Source organism: Mirounga angustirostris, unplaced genomic scaffold (assembly GCF_029215605.1).
Source record: "Mirounga angustirostris isolate CCGP_5_RB_7025 unplaced genomic scaffold, mMirAng1.0.hap1 SCAF_10, whole genome shotgun sequence".
In the NCBI taxonomy this organism is placed as follows: domain Eukaryota; kingdom Metazoa; phylum Chordata; class Mammalia; order Carnivora; family Phocidae; genus Mirounga; species Mirounga angustirostris.
In genome coordinates, this window is record NW_026991718.1 from 116,318,633 (window position 1) to 116,339,607 (window position 20,975).

At 56.6% G+C, this 20,975-nt stretch overlaps 1 protein-coding gene across 3 annotated transcripts in view; it reads right to left on the minus strand.

Annotated features, from left to right (window-relative positions):
- MTCL2 (microtubule crosslinking factor 2) overlaps positions 1-18,273 on the minus strand; it is a 67,698-nt gene extending 49,425 nt beyond the window's left edge. For 2 of the 3 annotated variants that reach the window (XM_054510088.2, XM_064573136.1), the window contains exon 1: positions 17,254-18,273. In XM_054510088.2, coding sequence (XP_054366063.2) covers positions 17,254-17,928 — 675 coding nt within the window. In that variant the 5' untranslated portion in view covers positions 17,929-18,273. The remainder of the gene's footprint in view (positions 1-17,253) is intronic. The other variant, XM_045885727.3, reaches the window with a different exon arrangement.
- Positions 18,274-20,975: the final 2,702 nt, after the last annotated feature.

Here is a 20,975-nt window from a genome sequence, read left to right on the forward strand (position 1 = left end):
TGGCCGTCTCCAAAGAAGGGACATCTGAGCTGAGGGAAGAAGGAACAGCCATGCAGCCAGCCAGCCAGGGAGAGATGACTCTAGGCAGAGGGTCTGGTGTGTGCAAAGGACAGAGCCCAGTGTGTCAGAATATAGCAAGGTGGCCAGGGTAGTTAGAGGAGGGTGGGCTGAGGCCGGGCAAACAGACAGAGATCAGCCATCTAGGGCCTTGAAGGGCCAAGAAGTTGGGTTTGGGTTTTAAGTGGAGGGTGCGGGGGATGACCTCACTTCCTCAGGGCAGCTCCTGACCACCTCCGTCACCAGCTCCCAAATGTCCCTCACTTCCCCTTTGTCACCATGAGCATATCTAAATTTTCTATTTAAGAGTTTGTCTCCCCTCTGGGAGTGTGTGGCACTACCCCACATCTACCCTGATCCCTGCTGTATCCCCCACACCCAGCATTGGCCTAGCACCCCACAGACTCCCAACAAACATTAACTGAATGAGTGTACCATGTGCAGTTAGATAAACAACCACAAAAAAGACATACCAACCTGAAACAATCATTAGACAGATAGATTGTAAGGGGGTGAGGGAGGAACCCAGCAGGAGAAACGGATAATTATTATATCTAATAACAAATGTGAAAACTGAGTCACAAATAGAAATAATATCTACTCTTAGTATGACTGAATGAATTAAACAAGATGGTATACTAAAAAGAGAAACTGAGGGACGCCTGGGTGGCTCAGTTGGTTCAGTGTCTGCCTTCGGCTCGGGTCATGATCCCCTGGTCCTGGGATCGAGTCCCGCATCGGGCTCCTCGCTCAGCGGGGAGTCTGCTTCTCCTTCTGCCTGCCACTCCCCTGCTCGTGGTCTCTCTCTCTCTCTCTGGCAAATAAATAAATAAATAAAGCTTTAAAAAAATAAAAATAAATGAAAAGAGAAATTGAGTCACAGGGGAGGAATGATCTGCCAAAGGCATCCCTGAGGAGCCAGAGGAAACACCCAAGGGTGGTGCTGATGGGGGCAGGGAGGTGGGTCCAAGAAGCAAAAAAAAAAACAACTCTGCAGGCCCTTGAGAGGGGCCACAATCCAGAGTGTGTTCACCAGCCCCTCTGTGCCTTCCTTTCCCCAAAGAAATTGGGTGGCTCCCTCTGGGGGCATGGCCTGAGGTTGTCCAGTGTCCCTGGAGACTGGGTGGGTCAGTTTAATTCAGGAGCAGGGTTAGGAAGCAGGCCAGTTCTTAATGTGAAAGCTCATTCGTCTGTTTGACTCCCGCGGACTACTTCTCACATGGTCCTGAACTCAGGAGAGGAAGACAGAGGGGACAAGGATCTGTTTCTCCCAATGACATACTGTCCCGTTCCCACCGTCAACCCAAGGACCAAATCCCCACTTGCCACCACGGCCTCTCCTCTAGGAGTGGCTTCAGCAGCAACCCGCAAAGTGGATGATTCTGCCTCCACCAGCTCAGAGGAAGGGTTCCCTCACCAGGACCCCATCTCCACCTCCATCCCAGTATACACACAGACTCACTGCCACCATGCCAAGTGGACAGAACTAAACGTGGAAAAAGAGGAAGTGGGACAGTCAATGATCACACCAGTCCAAAGAAATGAGGAAGTGAGGTGTCCACACTCCATTTCAGCTGGTGGATTAAGGAAGCATAAAGGAAACGGCACTCAGGAAGTACGGGCCAGTCAGCTAAACCCAAAGTAAGCCAGCCTCCAGATGAGCCTGTATTCAAATCCCCACCCTGCTATTTCCTAATATCTCACTTATTCTCACTGCAGTCACGCTAACAGGTGATGGGGAGGATATGGAGGTCTAAGTGGACCTGAAGCTCAGGATGAACCAAGGGGAAGGGCAGAGAACATTAAAGCTCATAATGTTGGGCTACGTTAATAGATGTATGACATTTAAGTCATGGGAGGTGACATCGCTCAACACAGGACCATATCCAGAGCACTGGAGTCAATCTGGGGGGACCATTTATTTTGTTAACTTTTAAATAACTAGGGGCGCCTGGGTGGCTCAGTCGTTAAGCGTCTGCCTTCGGCTCAGGTCATGATCCCAGGGTCCTGGGATCGAGCCCCACATCGGGCTCCCCGCTCAGCGGGAAGTCTGCTTCTCCCTCCCCCACTCCCCCTGCTTGTGTTCCCTCTCTCACTGTGTCTCTCTCTGTCAAATAAATAAATAAAAAATCTTTAAAATAAATAAATAAATAACTGATTTTTCTATTTATAAAAGTAAACCATGATCACAGAAACAGTTTTGAAAGTACAGAAACCTAAATCACTCATAATTCCTCCCCCTGGTCCTAAGTCACACTGGCTCTCGAACTGTGGTCCCTGGACCAGCAGCATATAACCATCACTGGGGAACTTGTCAGAAATTCTCATGCCTCAACTGAGACCCGCTGAATCAGAAACTCTGGGAGCAGGCCCCCCAAGTGACTCTAAGGCAGGGGGTTTCCTTCCAGTCTTTTTCCTAAAAGGGCAAGAGCCATCTGTGGCAGGACCACAAGACCAGGGCCTGACACAGAGCAGAGCCTCAACAAGCATCTATTGAACAAGTGAATGAATCAATGATCTTTCTCACATGAGCAGCTGGCTCCCCAGGGCCTGCCCTGGACCACAGTCAGTTTCTAAAAATGCAGGATGTTGCATTCACGCCAGCTCCATCTCCCCATGGGGCTAAGGAGGGGGGCCCAGGCCCATGCGGGCTCGTCCCAGCTGCAAGGCAGAATGCGGGTCAGCCCCTCCTGGCACGGCCCATGCAGGAGGGCGAGTCCACAAAGGCAGGCTTGTGGCCTGCACGGGCCGGGTTGGCTGGGACTCGGGCAGCCCGGGCTGGTGAATGCAGGACCCAAGCAGGGTCCTGAGGTGGGGTCAGGGAAAGGGGCTGCTAGGCCCTTGGGATGGGACCCTGGGGGGCAGGACCTTGCTTCACTCCAGAGGTTCTTTTTTTTTTTTTTTTAAAGATTTTATTTATTTATTTGACAGAGAGAGACACAGTAAGAAAGGGAACATAAGCAGGGGGAGTGGGAGTGGGAGAAGCAGGCTTCCTGAGGAGCAGGGAGCCCAATGCGGGACTCGATCCCAGGACCCTGGGATCATGACCTGAGCTGAAGGCAGACGCCTAACGACTGAGCCACCCAGGCACCCCATCACTCCAGAGGTTCTTAGACCTCACTGAGCCTCCAAATCTCCCAGGGCTGCTCAGTCCTCCAGTCCCAGCCCCTGGCCCTAAAAAGCCCTCCGGTGACAGTCTGACCCAACGGACAGAGCTTGGAGAGAGGGAGGGGAGCCCGGCCTTCTCAGCTCCTTCACAGACAGCTCAGGGCCCTTGTTGCTCCTCCCCTCCCTCCCAGATCCCTCAACCGTGTGCAAGTGGGAGGGAGGGGATAAACTCCACTGGACTCCACAGGCCCAGTGGCTATACAGAAAGGTTGTTGGAGACCCCCCCAACACCGGTAGGGGAACCCCAAACCTCACTCTCCCCTGCAGATAGGAAAAGGCCAGCAGTGCCCTGGGGGCCCTGATTCTCAATCCCACAGTCAGAAAGGCCAGCCTAAAGAAGCCGGGGAAAGGTGCTCAGACCAGGCATGGCCTGCCAGCCCCTCGACAGCCCTCCATCCCCTCTGCCACTCCTTCAAGCTGACTGTCTCCTCCCCTTGAAGCTGACCCTCATTATTTAACATGGACAGAGAAGGGGGGTGCGGGCAGGGATAGAGAATAGGAACGGGGCACCCTGCCTACTGCCAGAGCAGTCTTCACTGAAAATGTTTATTTTGCTCTGATTACAGAGGTCATTCCTGTTTATCGGAGATAACTTGAAAAAAAAAAGGTCACTTTCTGTCTCCTCCACTCTTTCCCACTGGCTTCTGCAATAGGTGCAGTCCCTTACCTTGGAATCCAAACTGTCCCTGGTCTCCTCCCTGTTTCTGCCCCCCACCCCTGCCCCTGCATCCTGTGGCCCCCACATCCAGATATCTCAGGGCACCTGGCTGGCTCAGTCAGCAGAGCATGTGACTCGGTCTCGGGGTCATGAGCTTGAGCCCCACATTGGGTGTAGAGGTTAGTTAAAAATAAAATCTTAGAGACGCCTGGGTGGCTCAGTTGGCTGGGCAACTGCCTTCGGCTCAGGTCATGATCCTGGAGTCCCGGGATCGAGTCCCGCATCGGGCTCCCTGCTCGGCGGGGAGTCTGCTTCTCCCTCTGACCCTCTCCCCTCTCATGCTCTCTCTCTCTCATTCTCTCTCTCAAATAAATAAATAAAAAGTACTTTAAAAATTAAAAAATAAAAAATAAATAAAATAAAATCTTGGGGGGCACCTGGGTGGCTCAGTTGGTTAAGCAACTGCCTTCAGCTCAGGTCATGATCCTGGAGTCCCAGGATCGAGTCCCGCATTGGGCTCCCTGCTCAGCAGGGAGTCTGCTTCTCATGCTCTCTGTCTCTCATTCTCTCTCTCTCAAATAAATAAAATCTTAAAAAATAAAATAAAATAAAATCTTGGGGCACCTGGGTGGCTCAGTCAGTTGGGCATCTGCCACATCGGGCTCCCTGCTCGGCGGGAAGCCTGCTTCTCCCTCTCCCACTCCTGCTTGTGTTCCTGCTCTCGCTGTCTCTCTCTCTGTCAAATAAATAAAATCTTAAAAAAATAAAATATAAAAATAAATAAAAATAAAATCTTAAGAAAACAAAAACAAAAACAAAAAAAACACTACCACCTATCAGGAGGCTCACAAATGACCTTTTGATCAAGCCACATTTTATTTATTTTTTAACATTTACTCATTTGAGAGAGAGAGAGAGAGAGAGAGAGAGAGAGGGAAAGCACAAGTGAGGGAGGGGAGGGGCAGAGGGAGAGGGAGAAGCAGACTCTCCACTGAGCAGGGAGGCTGATGTAGGGCTCGATCCCAGGACCCTGGGATCATGACCTGAGCCGAAGTCAGATGCTTAACCCACTGAGCCACCCAGGTGCCCCATCAAGCCACATTTTAAATGCTGCAGGAAAGAATGCTTTCCGCAAGAAACCCACACACATATAAGATGATGAATCTTTGCACAGTGAGGACGGGGTGGGGCGGAGTTTAGGTCTGGGGCCCACCGGAACACTTGCATGTGACAATGACTCCAGATGCATGAGTCTGATGGAATTGGTCTGGAGGAGTAGACAGTGAGGTCTCCTGACCTGCAGGACCAGAGATGAAAGTGACCAAACCCGAGGCCCCTCTGCGGAAACACAGCAAGTGGCAATGGCTGGTGTGAACCCCAGTAACAGCTGCCAGCCAGCCCTGAGGGAGCAGGGAGGGGACCAAGGAGACAGAAGGTTCCTGAAGGCAGGAGGAGGTCACCTCTTACCAGCCACCAAAGAAGAAACTATACCACAGCAGAGATCCCCCAGCTACCTCCTATCCAAGAGAGTCAGCCCCCATAAGGCTAGGGTAGATGCCTGTTCACCCAGCACCCCCAGGGAGCTCGGATGTGAGCCCTACAGACCACCCTCATACACCAAAGCTGAGTCCGGTGCAGGAAGCCAGTGTCTCAGCCCCACTAGCCCCCACAGGGACTCTGTACTGCCTGGGCCTCCTTCCACTCTGTATGTCTCCCACCTCCTCATCCCTCCACCTCAAATGCCACCTCCACCAAGAAGCCTCCCTGGCTGCCCCAGGCACAGCCTTTTTTATGAACAATTACTGAGTCTCTATAGTGAGCCAGATTCATCACCAAATCATTGAACTTAACCCTCGGGATGGCCAGTTTTCTCCCCACTAATTTGTTCTCCACTTAGTACGTGGAATGTTGTTGTTTTTTTAACCACATTACTCCCCTGTTTAAAACTCTCCAATGATCACCAAAATCTGGAAACGACCCAAACGTCCCTCAGCTGGTGGATGGAGACACAGTGGCACATCCACGTGAGTGAATACTACTCAGCAATGAAAAAGAATGAACTGCTGAGACCCTCAACACCGTGGCCCAGGCGCAAACGCATTCTGCCGGGTGAAGGAAGCCAGACTCAGCAGGCCACTGGAGGATTCCCTTTCTATGACATTCTGGAAAAATCGAGACTGTGGAGACAGAAAACAGATGAGGGGAGAAGCTGGGGGAGGAGGAATTGACTAGAAAGGGGCCCAGGAGGAGTTTTTGGGACCGTTCCACATCTCGACTTTGGTGGTGGTTACAGAATTGCATCTGCAATGCATCTGCCAAAACTCACTTTACCGTATGTAAATCACCTGACCTAACAGCAAGACAAAAGCCCGACCCCTGCCCACCTCCCCATCTTCACCTTCCCGCACTGGCTGTTCTCCCCGCAATCACCTAGCCTGTCCCACCACTAAGCCTCTGCCCTGCTGGTCCCTCTGCCCAGACTTCCCTCCCTGCATCTCTGCGCTCCTGGCTCCCCTCGTGCTCGAAGCCCCCATGTAAATGCCTCCTCTTCAGAGAAGCCTTCCAGACCCCTCTAGGCCCACTGTGTCCATCTCAAACCTGTTTCTTTCATGGGACATGTCACAGGCTTATCTGTGATGTTAATTATGTTACTTATTGATCTGTTTGCTTACGGAATGTCGGTCTCTACCACTAAGATGTGAGCTTCAGGAGGACAGAGCCTAGCCCAGTGCCTGGCACTCAAAGGATCAACTCAATAAAAAGCTGCCCAATTAATAAAGGGGTCCTAAGAGGGGAAGATTCCCATCCTGTTCCACTCCCCTGCAGAAAACCACCTCCAGTCAGTGCTGCTGTGTTTAAATCTACTTCTGTGATTCTGCAAAGCTAATGCCCACGGAAGCCTCGGAGCCTAGTGGCGGGCCTCAAATCCTGGCCTATCAACCCCCAGGCTGCATTCCCAAATAGGTCACCTCCTCCCCAGGTTCCAGGGACTGACCTGCCTATAGCAGACACATCCAGGAAGAATGATAGAGCTGAGCTGAAGGACCCAAAACTTTCCGTCTGTGGGACAGCAACCATTCCAGGGAGGGACGGGAGCCTTTGCCTGGCCCTCCTGCTCCCACACCGCCCTGGCCACCACGGTCCCTCCCTCAGGCTAACCCCAGGCTGCCTGCCCATCTGCCACCCTGGCTCTGGCCTGGGGCACTCACCCCAGCCCGGAAGGGCTGACCTGCAGGGTGGGCCAACAGTGGCCACAGAGGCAGCATGCCAGGCCCCCGAGAGGCTAGGGCAGCCATCTGCTATCCCTTCTGTCCATCCCCCAGGTCTGTCAAGTCTGTCAAGTCTCCAGATGAGATCACTGGACCCCAAGGAGGGCACAAGGCTCTGCAAAGCTCCACTTCCCTCCCCACTCAAAAGCAAAGACTCCAGAGTAGCAAGGGGTGGGGGGTGGGGCAGAAGAGGCAGGGACACTGAGGCCTAGAGAGGGATTAGGGACAATCACATGGCCCCCCAGAAGATCCAGAGTCAAGTAGAGAAGGACTCTGGGCTCCTGCCTCCCAGCCCAGAACTCAATCCAGCTTAGCGTCCTTGGGTGAAAGCTGGGCTCTGGTTTGGGGACAGTCAGGGACAAAGGTCCTAGAGGAGGGCCAGGACACCCAGCCAGGTATGGCCATGCCACACAATGCCCCTGCTCTGGCTGGCACGGAGGCTACCTGGTCCCGGCGACCCACAAGGTCATGGGGAAGACAAGGGTCTTGGACTGGCCCCTCCAACACCAATAAATGGTAACAGGCGAGAGCGCTCTCTCCGGGCCAGGCACAGGCCGGGCAGCACCCGCTGCCTCACTGTACCCCCCGCCACCCCCAACTGACCGGCGAGGAACCAAGATCAGAAAGGTCAACAATGTTGCTCAAGGTCACACGCTCAGGGGCACAGCCAGGATTCAAGTCCAGTTTGAGCTCTTGTCAACTACACTAGACAGTCTCTATAATGGGACAAGAGCTAGTATTTACAAGGGTTTACCGAGGGCCAGACACCCGGCTGAACGCAGCACGAATGTCCGTTATCCTGTGCTCAATCACAGGCCTCCTGAGGCCGCTGCTAATATTTCATACCCATTGTACCAATAAGCAAACAGAGGCTCAAGGAGACGAAGGCTCCACAGCCAGTCTGGAGCGTGCCTCCCACATCTGGCACCGCTCTGCGCCTGAGACCAGACACGTGTGCGTGCGTGTGTTTGGGGTGAGAAGACACCCAGGGAGCACTGCTCACCAAGGCCAGGCCTGGCTTGCCACTGGCCCATTCCAGGCCTCCCCCAACAGAACAGGGAGACATCCGCAGCCCCCACAGCCTCGGGGGGTGGGTGCTCACAGTGGGAGTGCCTAACGGTGTCCCTCTCATCCTTTCTGTGGGAACAGGAAGGAAGGCAGCATTTGGATCTGGATGTGTTGAAAACATCTCCCAAATGGCCCCTGGGCTGCAGCCAGATGTCTGAACAGGGGAGGACAGGGCTCAGAGGTCTCTGGGGAGGGAGAGTGAGGCTGGAGAGGCGAGGGAGTGGCTCCAGCACATCCCAGCATCCCACACCTCCGAGGCTTTGCTTGTGCCACCCCCTGCCCAGGGCCCTGCACCACCGGACCGCCCGTCCTTCTGCCTCTTGCCATCTCTAGGCTGTGTGACCTCTGCCGAGCCCTTTAACCTCTCTGAGCCTCAGTGTACGCCTGTGTAAAAGGAAGGGGCTAGGTCCCCCCCAGGTAAGGCAGAACACATGGGGGGTGGCTGGTGTGCAACCTGTAATTACCCAATTAAGAATCTAATTACCATTGAGGTAAATGTCCCCAAGGAGCCCACAGAAAGTTCCTGGTTGTCTAACACAGGAGCCGGGCCTGCAGCTGAACACAGGGAGGAGGAGGAGGAAACCAAGGGCAAGGGGAGGGAACTGCAAGCACCAAGGCCCCGCAGGTGGGAAGAGCACGGGGACTGAGGCCCGGGTGTGAGGAACACAAGGGAGCTTGCGTGGAACGGGGGTGAGGTGAGGCTGAGGGAGGCAGAACCACACAGCCTGCCCAGGCACTTGGCCAAGGCCAAGGAGGGGAGAGGCTGATGCAATTGACCCAGGAGATCCCGAGCAGATCTGGGGCAAACCAGCATAAAGCTGCTTCGCTGGGCCGGCGTAGCTGTAGGATCCCAGACTATTTCCCCTGGAGCCTGTGCTTCTCTCTGTGGCCCAGGCAAGAGAAGATGACTCACCTTGGTCTTAGCATAAGAGACCCCACAGGCGCCCTCCACCAGCAAAGGGGCATCCCCAGGTTGCAGAGTCTGCAGCACGCAGCACTGGCCGTTCGGAGAAGACTGACAGGAGGGAGAGGGGGGACACCCAGGGAGAACTGTGTTTGGGGATCCCCACGATGCAATTCAGCTCCACGCACACCTCCCAGGCCCCGGCTCCATGCCAAGACCCACACCTGGAGCCAGGAACAACCTCTACTGTCAAGGACACAGGGCTCACAGGCAGTCAGACCGGAGCCTGCCAATAACGGACGAGGGAGGACAGCTGTTGAGCCCCTGCACTGAGCCAGGCCCCCACTAATCCTTACCTACGTGCTTCCTCCTATTTTATGCTCACAGCGACCCTGGACGCCGAGCACTGTCAGCATCCCTAATTTACAGATGAGGAGCCTCCTAAAGGAGAGGCTCATAGAGGAAAAGGCAAAGCCAGGATTCAAGCTGAGGTTGGCTTGGCTCTAGACCACAGTGCTCTAAGCACCGTGGGCCCCGGAGAAGGGCAAAGCTGGCCTGCTGCTCCCCCCTTGCCTGACTACTGGCCATTCCTCGAGGAGGCCAGCGCTACCTGCTCAGAATGCAGACTCCGTGCTGACCTGTGGGCCTCCAGAAAGGCCAGGGTCAGCCTGTCCCAGAACATCCTGGAGTCTCTGGCTCTTTCCCCACCCCAGCTCCAAGTTCCTTCTGGCACCAGAGGGCAGAGAATATGACTGCAGATGAGGTCATGTGTATGGGCTACGAAGGGAATGACCTTAGTAATAACCTTGGCTGCTGGTCAGGGCCCTGCCTGGAGCTTAGCCCAGCACGCCCCACCCTCCCCCCGGGGAACTTCCCTTCCTCTGTGCCCAGGATGCTACTGGATGTGCCACGTACCTGAACGCTAATCCTCCCAAGTGCCCTGCAAAAAGGGATTAGTTTCCCATTTTACAGACAGGAAGACTGAGGCTTGATGATGGGATTTTCACATGGAGATCATGCACAGAGAAGAGGTAACAAAGCAAGGTTTGGCCTTAGACCTGACCTCAAAGATGGAATTTGTCCATGAGACCACAGAGCCTTCCTTCCCTGCCACCCTGGGCTCCTGTGCCTTGTGCCTGGCCCTACCGATACACACTAAGGGGGGGCAGCTCCTAGCCTTGCTGTATGGCCCCCTCCCAGCAAGGTGTTCACAGCGCCTCAGCATTCCATGCCCTTCCCAAGCAGGCCCAACCCCCTTCCCAGCCTCTCCCTCACCACTGCCCACACCCACTATTCCCTCCAGCTCTTCTATTTTAAGCCTGTAGACCACCTGCCTTTCATTCAATCACACGACAAACATTTGCTGAGTCCCTATGATGTGCCGGCACCATTCCAGCAGCTGGGCACACAGGCAGCCACTCAAGGCTAACTCCTCAGCTCTAATGCCTCCTCCTCCAGGAAGTCTTCCAGGTCCCTCTTCTTCTGAGTGCCCACATCTCCTCCAACCTCCTCTATCCTGGCCTCCTTCATTGTTTCCCAGGCAGAAACGGGCACCCTTCAAAGATGGGAGTGGTGTGGCCCTCCACAGTCCCCAGCAAAGGGAGAGGGGAGGAGGAGGTAGATGAGGGCAAACCGGAAATTCCAAGGAGATTAGAAGGGAGTTGCCCCTGGCCGTGTTTCTCCTGTGGGCAGGCCTGACAATTGCTCCATTTCTTTCAGCCCACTGGCCCCGGGCCCAAGTGCTAGGTATCAGGGGCCTGCGGGCCTTCGGTGGAGCTTCTCCTGACTTAGTGACCTGCCGGGTCCAGGAGGTTACATGTCAAGCCCCCGCCATACTCCTCACTATTCCCAGCAGCCTTGTGGAGTAGCTGAACACAGTAGGTTGTACACATTCGCTCCAGAGGACAGGGACCAGGATTTCCTGTGTTTCTGTGTGGGTGAGATGTCACAGCCTGTGTGCGTGTGTGTGTGTGTCTGGGGACCCTGGTTTGTGGGTCTCTGGTTCCCGGTGGCAAATGCTGCAGGCCTGACATGTGAGTGCTCTCCGCTCGTGTCCCTGCTTACATGTCCACGGCTGCGTGTCTTGTGCCTGTGTGTGTGTCTCCCGGGCGTGGGTCTGAGCCCCAGGTAAGCATGCAAGGGCCGCCGCTGCTCTTTGTGAAAGAAACAGGGCGAGTATCTGGTGATGAGTTTGTGCCTGGGCCCGCCTGGCAGGGGCGGATCTGTGGATTTCCGTGGATGCTGGAGTCTGTGTATAATGAGTCTGCGTGGGTTTGTGTGCGTGCCTGCGTGTGTATGTGTCCTTCCGATACATCGGAGGGTGTCTTAAAGCCGTGTGTCCATCTGGGACACAGCCAAGTATGTCTAGGTATGTAAGATGTGTGTGTGTGTGTGTGTGTGTGTTTCTGAGCCAGGGGTCTCCTAGATGGCGTGAGGCTGTTGTGTCTGGTAGTGTGTGGGTGTGAGGAGACAGATTTTGTATCTGCATGGGTTTGTGTCCTTTGGAGGGTGTATCCTCTCTGACGTATCTGGAGGTGTGCTTCTGGAAGCCAATAACACACGTGTGTCCCTGGATGTACACGTGACACGTGTGTGAATGGCTGTGGATCTCTGAGCATGAGCTGTGAATATGTGTGTTTGTGTGTGCAAGAGTGAGCCCAGGGACACAGGCCCAGCCCCTCTGCAAGGCATGCTGGGAGCCCTGGTCCCCCCAGGCCTCTGCGGCAGCCGCCTCACATTTTCCGTCTCGCTAGAGCTGCCCTCCTCCCCCTAAGACAGGCAAACCGCTGAGGATTCTGAAAGACCCGGCTCTCAGAGCAGCTTCTTCCAGGCCGCCTCTCAGCTGCCATGGGGAGGGCTGGGATTCGGGCAGGGAGCAGCCAGGAGCTCTGCTGACCATAATGACCACCCCCTACCCCCACCCAGTGACACATTCTGGGAGCTGAGAAGAGCTTCACAACTTGCTCCTGGGCCAGACATCTGGTGGCCCGGAGGCTCTCAGAAAATATGGGTGGGGAAAAAAACAGAAAGAAAATAAAAACAGAAAAGAAGAAAGAAAGGAAAAAAGAAAAGAAAGAAAATATGGGTTGAGTGAATGAATGAGTGAATGAATGAATGAATGAATGGATATAGGTTGACTGAATGAATGCTTGGAGAAGCAGGTGAGGGAAAGGGACCACAGGAACAAGCACTCACATTTACGGTGCATGCCAGCGGAAAGGGTACGACCTTGAGGCAGGCATGCTTATCCCCCACTTTAGAGAAGAAACGAGGCTCAGAAAGGCGGAGCCTCTCACCCAACATCACACAGCGTGTAACCTGCAAATCCAGACAAGAACTCTGCTGTGTGAAAGTCAGAAGCCCAGGCTACCTCTTGCATAGGAGAGGGTGGGAGAGCCAGGGGGTAAGGGGAGCTCCTTAGGGTTTTCCAGGGAGGTTCCCAAGTACGTCAGCTGTGCAATCATGGGCAGGTTACATAGCCTCTTGGTTTCCTCATCTGTCAAACGGATCTGACGTCAGAACCCTCGACACAGGGTTGCTGTGAGGATAAGGGCTTACTTAACCCAGAGCCTAAGGCACTGGGAGTGATCCACAGGGGACAGCGATCACAAGGCCAGAGCCACAGAAGTCCAGGATCAGTGGTCTGGGGGTCCCCAAGCTGGCTCTCACATTCCAGCACCCTGGGCTCCAGCCTAACCATTAACTAACCCTTAAGGCTGGATCCAAACCCCCATCCTTTCCTCCAGGATCTCAGATTCCTCCCACCCCAATCACGTGCTTCACCAGCGCGAGGTACACACTCACCTCCATGCATGCACATGCATGCCCCTCTCCCCCTGCCTGTAGGCTCCAGACTCCAGCCCCAGCATCCGTTCCCCTCACTTGTTCCTGACAAGTCTTAGCCTAGAGCCTGGCACACAACAGGATTCCTTTCAGCAAACTGTGTCCCAGACTAGACGCACTGTTAGCAACCCGAAGCTCACTGCTCCAGTCATGCTTCAGAAAGACCAGGACGCAAAGGTTTGGAATCCTGGTTGTGACCTGGGGCCTCCATTTACCCAACTGTAAGTGAGACCCAGGGGGTGGAGTAGATGCTTCCTCTGGGCACCCCTGAGCTGACATCTATACTTCAAACACTCACACCTAGAACCTCCAAGGGGGCTGGGGGGGGGGGAGTGGCCTTGCTTCAAGGTGCCCACACAGCATGGAATGTGATCACACCTTCCTGTCCTCCCTGAAGCAGCTCCTGATTTATTACCATCCTAAAGCCGCGGGGATCCACCTTCCTGGCTTCTCCCAGCTGCCCCGAGAATGAAGACACAGACATCCTATCTGCTCATTGGCTAATAATGACAACAATTCCCCAAGAGATGTGGGATTTCACTGCTTGTAAAATCTTTTCTCATCTATTCATACCTCCCTGATTCCTGAAAACAATCTTATGAAGCTGCCCAGGTAGGTTCCATCATCTTCATTATATAGATGAAGAAAAGGAGCTCAGAGAGGCCAAGTGACTTGCCCATGGCCACACAGTAAATGGCAGAGTCAGGTCTCAAAGCCAGGTCTTTGGGCCCCAACTCTCAGATTCTTCCATCTACACTGGGGTGGGTTCCCTGCACATCCTCACCCATGGCACATGGGTTAGCGGTGATGAGGAGCTGGAAGAACTCAGACCACCAGGGCTTTGAAGGTCAAATGCAGTCGATGCATCTGCTCTGCAGCTAAATCTGCGTCTTAGAATTCTGGAACCTCAAAAGTTCATCATCTCCAAACTTCCTTGGCCAGAAGGGATCCTGAGGTCAGTCAGGCAGTTCAACTGTAGCCACCACATAAATCTCTCCCTGAATCTTCCTTCTAATCACAACCACCAACATTTTATACAGTTTACAAGCTGCTTTCCACAAGCCCCACATCTTTGTCCAAACATGCAAGGTCATCCAGCCTTTGTTTGAATAACTCAAGTGACAGCGGGCTCACTCCCTTCTCTCCTATCTCTGATTGGGAGGCAGCTGCCCCATATGCTGTTTCTCCACTTGGGCCCCTGGGCAGGCCTCATGCAACAGGAGATCTGCCACCACCCGTGAGGCCTTCCTTCCCCAGCTGACAGTTCCAGGGCCCCCACCTCTGGGAGGTGAACCCAAGCAGGGCCCCACCAGACTTTAGACTCAACCTAGGTAGCACGAAACCTACAGGGGACACACTGGGGAGCTGGAGTCCTTCTCCTGGTAACAGTTTCTGCATCTGGGAAGCAAAGAGGCCCAGAGGGGCAGAAAACACGTCAAGAGTGTAATACACTCTTACTCTCAGCCCTGGCTGTCTGGAGAACCGGCTCAGGGACCCAGAGCAAGTCCCCTCCTCTCTCTGGCCACAGTTTACCCATCTGCAGAATGAACAAAACACCTCCTGTGACAGCTTCTATCCTTACGGTCCACATCCCCAGTCTCTAGATCTTCACCTCGCCTCTGTGAGATTGGTGGCTGGGTCAAACAAAGCTCTAGGCAAGTTCAGGGACCCACCCAAGTGCACACAGCGAGAACCGCACAGTCTGGCCCAGCTCACCTCTCCACCCAACCTCCTTCCTCTCTCCAGTCTCTATGCTGTCCCTCAAAATCAACATGCTTTTCCCCACTTCCCTCAGCCTGGAATGTTCTTACTCCAGCTCCTATTCAGCTGGCTGCATGTCATCCTCCAGGCCGTGGCCTCCCTGAACGTCCCCAGCCCCACTTTCATGCGCTCTTGGCACACATTATCCTTTCACCCTTATCCTGATCTGTATTGTGATTTACTGAACTGCTATTGTTAAATCCCAGTCTCCCCCACTAGACTCTGAGCTCCGTGAACACAGACATGTCATCCTTGTCCAAGGCCGTATCTCGGATCTGCACTAGGGCCTGGTACACAGTAGGCACTAAATAAATGGTGAAAGAATGAATGAGAGGCCAGAAGAAAGAGTCAGGCCCGCTTCAGGTGGGGAGGAGGATATTCTGCCGCCCACAGAACCCACAGAGAACATGCTGGGTACCTGTGGAAATGTGTCCCACACTGCTGGGGAGCCGCCGTGATCACAACTGGCCTCATCTGAGGCTCACTCCATGCCAGGCACTCTAGTGTTTACACACATTATCTCCTTCAACCCTTAAGGTTGGAAGAAGCGTGATGTACCTTTTTACAATGAGGGTTTCCTCAATGAGGTCTGGAGACAGTAAGTCACTTGCCCAAGGCCACACAGCCAGGAAGCCAGACCCCAGATCCACTTGTGGCCTGAGGCCTGCCCGTGAAGCCTGAAGGGCTGAATGAAAGTGGAAATGTGGTTCAGCCCCAGCCCAGGCAGTGGGGGGTGCCCAGCCAGGCCTTGGCCCCTGGAGACCTTGGGCTCAACCCCCAGCCTTCTGGAACTACTGTCCATCTTAACAGTCACGGCTGGCCCAGGCAGACTCCAGAGCTCTGCCTGATGACTTCGTGGAATGGACAGGAGCCCACAAGGGTTGGTGCATGAGGAGACCTTGAAGCAAAGCTTCATGGTCCATCTCGCTCGCCAGGATGAACAGCGTGGGCCAGGAGGTCTGCGTTCAGAGCAGCTCAGGCAGGCAGGGCCAGAAGCAGTCAGGGCACCAAGAGGGCAGAGCCAGGCTTCTTTTTGGCTTGTCTCTGTCCTCCTACCCACCCCCCACGTGTCCTCTCCTCACCACGGGCTTCTGAAGACTGTGAGAGCTGACTGGGCCTTCAACTGTCAACAGTGAATGGGGCCTTTGGGAAGACTTGCCCTCCCATTTAACAGATGAGGAAGCTGAGACCTGGCTTGGGGAAAGATTAGAGGCTGAAGGGGTGGATTATGCCGATTCAGACAGACTCTGTCTTTTTATTCTACAAGCATTTCCTGAGCACATGCTGGAGAAGAGATCCTGGGGGAAAATCAGGAGGAAGAGACACAGTTGAGTAAGACCCCAGAAGTCTCACGAGAGAGAAACCTACTTGGCCAGAAGAGCCACAGCGCAAAGCTAAGTGTCGCCAGGCAGACATCAATCAGCAGAGTGATGTTAATTCTGTGGCTCTCAGCCAGGGTACGCTGGGGTGCTGTGCCAGGCCATCAACTGACAAGAGTAGCAGGTAGCATTTCGGCCTCTTCCAAAACCATGCCCAGCCAGTCGTGGTAGAGCCCACGAAGCTTTCGGTCTCCCCAGCCAAGGACAGCACATGAGCACTGGGCTGTCTGTAGAGCTCTGGGTACCAGGCAGTGGGCAGGCAGAGACTGGCCAGTCCCCAGTAGGTGCTCATGTCCACCGAAAGGGGGAAGGCAAGATAGGTCTGCTCTCCAGGGAAGCTCTCAGGTCCCCAAGATGCCCCTTTCAGACGGACAGCTTCCCTCCTCTGCGTGGGAACACGGGAAGGACAAGGGCACCGGCCATGAGGGGCCAGTGGGACTGCTGTGCGTACAGGGCAGAAGAGAGCAGAAGACAACATCCTGGGATTTAAGAAGCTGCCTCTGAACCAGTTCTCCCACGACATCCTCCTCCCAGGCTGTGGGACCGTTAGACTGGGCGGAAGTCGGACTCGAGCCAAGGGGATGTTCCCAGATGTCATGCTTTCAAACAGGACCCGCCCTGAAAGGCAGGCGGGGACAGGCCTGCACCAAGGAAAGCCCTGGATGAAGACTCAGGATGGTGTTCTGGCCTCTCCCTAGCAGGGGGACAGCCACAGGTTTCCCTGGCACAAGTGCACCCCAATACCTGTCCCCCGAAGGGCCACCAAAGGCCTGGCCTCTGGCCTGGGGGTGGGGCTTCTAAGAAGCTGAAGGACAGGGGTCCAGCCCCTCACTGACTACCCCCACCCCATCCCAAGTAATGCATCTGGGCATCTCCCAAAGCAGTGTTCTCAAGACTCCCTTCCTCCAAAATCAGCGCCCTATGGCCAGTCTCAACTGGGTTCCTCCTCAGGGAGACGGCTTCCCAAACAAAAAGGGAGGCAGGATGTGTGGGAGCCCTAGGCCGACCTCAGGGTGGTCCCCGAGGACTTGGGCCCCCTCTCCCAGCTCCTTCAGTGGGCCGGCGGGCCGGCTGGTGCCTCAGACGCCTGGGGCCGCCACAACCCGCGCCTCCCGCCGCCTCCCTTTCCCCCATCGGCGCCCCCACCTTGAGATAGTCGTTCTCCGAGCGCAGCTCCTCCAGCTCTCGCACGAAGCCGCCGGGCCCGCAGTCCAGCATGTCCTCGGTGAGGTCGGAGAAGGCGAGCGACGCACTGAGCGGCAGGCGGCTGCTGCCCACCGACGACGCGGCCACCGACGGCTCATCCGGGGAGGCGGGCGGCCTCGGGGGCTGCTGTGCGGGCGGCGCGGGCTGGGGCGGCTGCCCCGTGCGGGCCCCCGCCGGGCCCCCGGCCGCCGACTCGGCGTCGCTGCTCAGCGCCAGCTCCAGGCCCAGCAAGCGCGCCTCCTCCGACGCACAGTCCGACACCTCCGAGCTGCTGTCGGTGAGGCTGGGCGGCGGGGGCGGCGGGCGCGGCCCGGGACCGGGGCGCGGGCGGCCCTTGGCGCGAACCCCGGTGCGGACCCCGGCCACTCGTGTCCCCGCGCTCCGCGCCCCGGGCGCCACCGCGCGCCCCTTCTTGTCCGGCCGCGCGGAGGACGCGGCGCTGCAGGCGGCTGCGGCGCCCGGGCCTGGGCCGCGGCGGCCCTTGGCCAGAGACCAGCCGGCCACGTCCTTGGGCCGGGCCGGCGACGGCGCGCGGTGGCTCTTCTTCCTCTCCGGGGCGGGCACGGGCGGGGGACCGCAGCCCCGGGCCGGGGGCTCCCCCGCCGGCACCTCCATCGCGGCCTCCCTCGGCCTCAGAGAGCGGCGCGCATGGCCCGGGCCCGCCCGGCCTCCGCGCCCCTGGGGAGGGTCCCGGCGCCGCTCCGGCCGCTCCGGCCGCGGCTCCTCTCGGCCCACTTCAGCTGCGGGACTGCGCTCTGGCCCGGACCCCCGCCGCACAGGCTCTCCGCTGCCCTGAGCTCGGAGAGAGCGGCCCGACCGCCTCCAGGCGCCCCGGCTGCGGCTCCGGCTCCGCCCGGCGCCCGCCCCCTCGGCCTCGCCGCGCCCCCGGAGCGCGCCCGGGCCTCGGCTGCCTGCGCGCCGATCGCTCCCTCGGGCTCCGAGTCCGACTGCGGCTCGGGCCCCGGCTCCGCCCGGCGCGGCCCGCCCCCCGCGCAGCCCCGCCAGCTCCCCGCCCCGCCGCCTCGGCTCGGGGGCGCGCGGCTCCGCGAACAAAAGGCGGACGCGGCGGGAGCGGCAGGGAGGGACACAGGCTGCGAGCGAGGGAGGGATCTGCGAGGCAACAGCGACCCCCTCGAGGGTCAGGCAGGCCCGGGCTGCCGCGGCCCGGGCTCTCTCCTCCGCTCCGCCGCCGTTGCCTCCCCTGCCCGCCTGCGGAACGCGCCCGGCCGATGCTCCCCTGCGCCCAGCGTCCGGGCAGGGGCCGCGGGAGCGGCGAGCGAGGGGACTCCGAGGCAGAGGCCGAGCCGACCTCAGAAGGCAGGAGCCAGCATCCATATACCCGGCCGGTGCCTCGCCCCTCGCGGCTGTGCGGAGCGTGCGCGGACTCCGCCCCCCTTAACCTTGCAAAGCAAGACCAATTATCCCATAGTACAGATGCGTAAACTGAAGCCCGGGGAAGGTACGCGATTAGCCCAAAGCCAATGGCGGAGCGGGGATGGAACCCAAACCTCACACCTCCAGGGCGTGCTCTCTGGTTCTACCTCGGCCTCCCTCTCTCAGGCGTAGGGACCGTGGAGCCCTAGGTGCACGCCCAGCTCTGCACACCTTGACCCGCTGGGATCTCAGGCATACTCCTTCCAACCCCAGCCCGGTTTCAGGCTCTGCATAGTTAAAATGGAGGCGGCCCATTATGAGGTGTCAGACCGGCGATGCTTTGGGAGTATATTCTGACCCCGGTGGCGGTGGGGGCTGGCACAGACTAAAGACAATTGTCCTGATCTCCACACGTTGCCTCCCCAGGGCAACCCCAGGCAACCCGGAGCCCTGGCTCTGGTGGTTTCCGTTCTTTCCTTCCAGGAATGTGCTTCTGGCTCTGTAGTGGATTTTCCCGAGTCGATCACACCTGCCCCGCCTCCGTCCCCTCCCCCGCTCCTTGCTGCTACTCCTCCTCCCCCTCACTGAGCCACCGCCGGGCAGAGCCAGTTTTAAGTCCTTTGGCTGTCCCATGGGTGGGCACCCATCCTCAGCGTGGCGCTCCCTTGCCACCTGAGGAGGGGGGCAGGGTTATGTTTACCCCTCTGCAGCCTCTTCTTTTCCCGGGTTCCTGCCCCCCCTCCTTTTCCTCCACCTGACCGTTTTCTCCTTCCTCCTCTCCCCTACCCCCATCCTGCCCACTCCCCCCAATCCTGTTCCTTCGCCTCCTCCTGCCCTTGACAATCAGTTGGCACCAGGTCTGCTTCTTCATGTCTATCCCACCTCCCTCACAGCAGTGAATCCTGGGATGTGCCTTCTCACCTGAGACATGGCTTCATCCTAGTCCAGGTGTGTCCACGTGTGTGAGTGCCCCCTCCACCCTCAGGTTTTTCCTCCAGGTGGCCCCACAGAGCCCCGTGGAGCAGGGCCATTTAGCAAAGCTTTCTTTAGGGGCATTCTCACCCCATCCTGGCACGGCTCCAGCTCCCCTGTTCCCACTGGCTGTCGGCTCACCTAGTCCAGAGGCACCAGGTAGGACAGTGAGTGGACTTGTCATTGATGCCTTCCTGACATCATGGCGTATACAGTATAGAGGGGAGATGGGCCACTGTAGATTCACCACAAACAAGGTGGGCTTGTCTAGCACAGAGGCAAGGGCCAGAGCAGGCCTTCCCACCTCCTGGGCCTCAGAGTCCCCACTTGGTCTAGTCTGATGTAGCAGATGACAGGGTCCTTCCAGCTGTGATGTCTCCATTTCTTGTAGGCTGGTCCTTTTTTGGCACAGAGATGCTACAGAATTCTCAGAAATGGTTTACCTTGGGGTGCCTGGGTGGCTCAGTCAGTTAAGCATCTGCCTTCAGCTCAGGTCATGAACTTGGGGTCCCGGGATCAAGTCCCGCATCGGGTGGGCTCCGCGCTCTTGCTTGGCAGGGAGTCTGCTTCTCCCTCTGCCTCTGCCTGTCTGTCTGCCTACTTATGATCGCTCTCTCTCTCTCTCTCTCTCTCTCTCTCACACACACACACACACACGAACACATAAATAAATAAATAAAATCTTTTTTAAAAAAAGGAAAGAAAAGAAAGAAATGGTTCACCTTCTCTGTGTTTTGGTTTCTCCGCCATGCAGAATGTGGGCTTGGAGATGCTCGATGGTGTGAATCCAGGCAGGGGACATGCTAGTCCAGGCCAGCTCAGCCGCTCCTAACACACCCATGGCCACACTAGTGGTCCTGAGATTAGAGTGGCTTGAATCTTCCCACTTGGACCTGGGTCCAAGTCCCGAGTCCCGGCTCTACCACACAGATTCTGCCTGGGTCCCAACACTCATGGCCCAGCAGGAGGCTGAGGGCTCTTCCTGCTCTGAGGGTCTTTGGATTGGGGGAGCCATGAATCTACAGTGTAGCCCCAGGAGAGCCTGGAGAGCAGCAGGCCCTGGTGGGGAGGGGTCCGAGGTTGGGGGCGGCCTAGGTAGGGGCTCTTGAACTCAGGCTCAGTTCAGGAATGAGACTTGCTGGGAGTTGAGAACTGGTTACATGCAGACAGGGAGACTGCAGCTTCCTGACCCTTGGGCACTCACCTGTGCCAGGCTCTGCGCTCAACGCTTCAGCAGAGGATCTTAGGAAGGTTAGGAGCTTCTTGTGGCTATTTTCCAAGGAGAAGCACAGCAATATACAGCTCATCCCAATCGC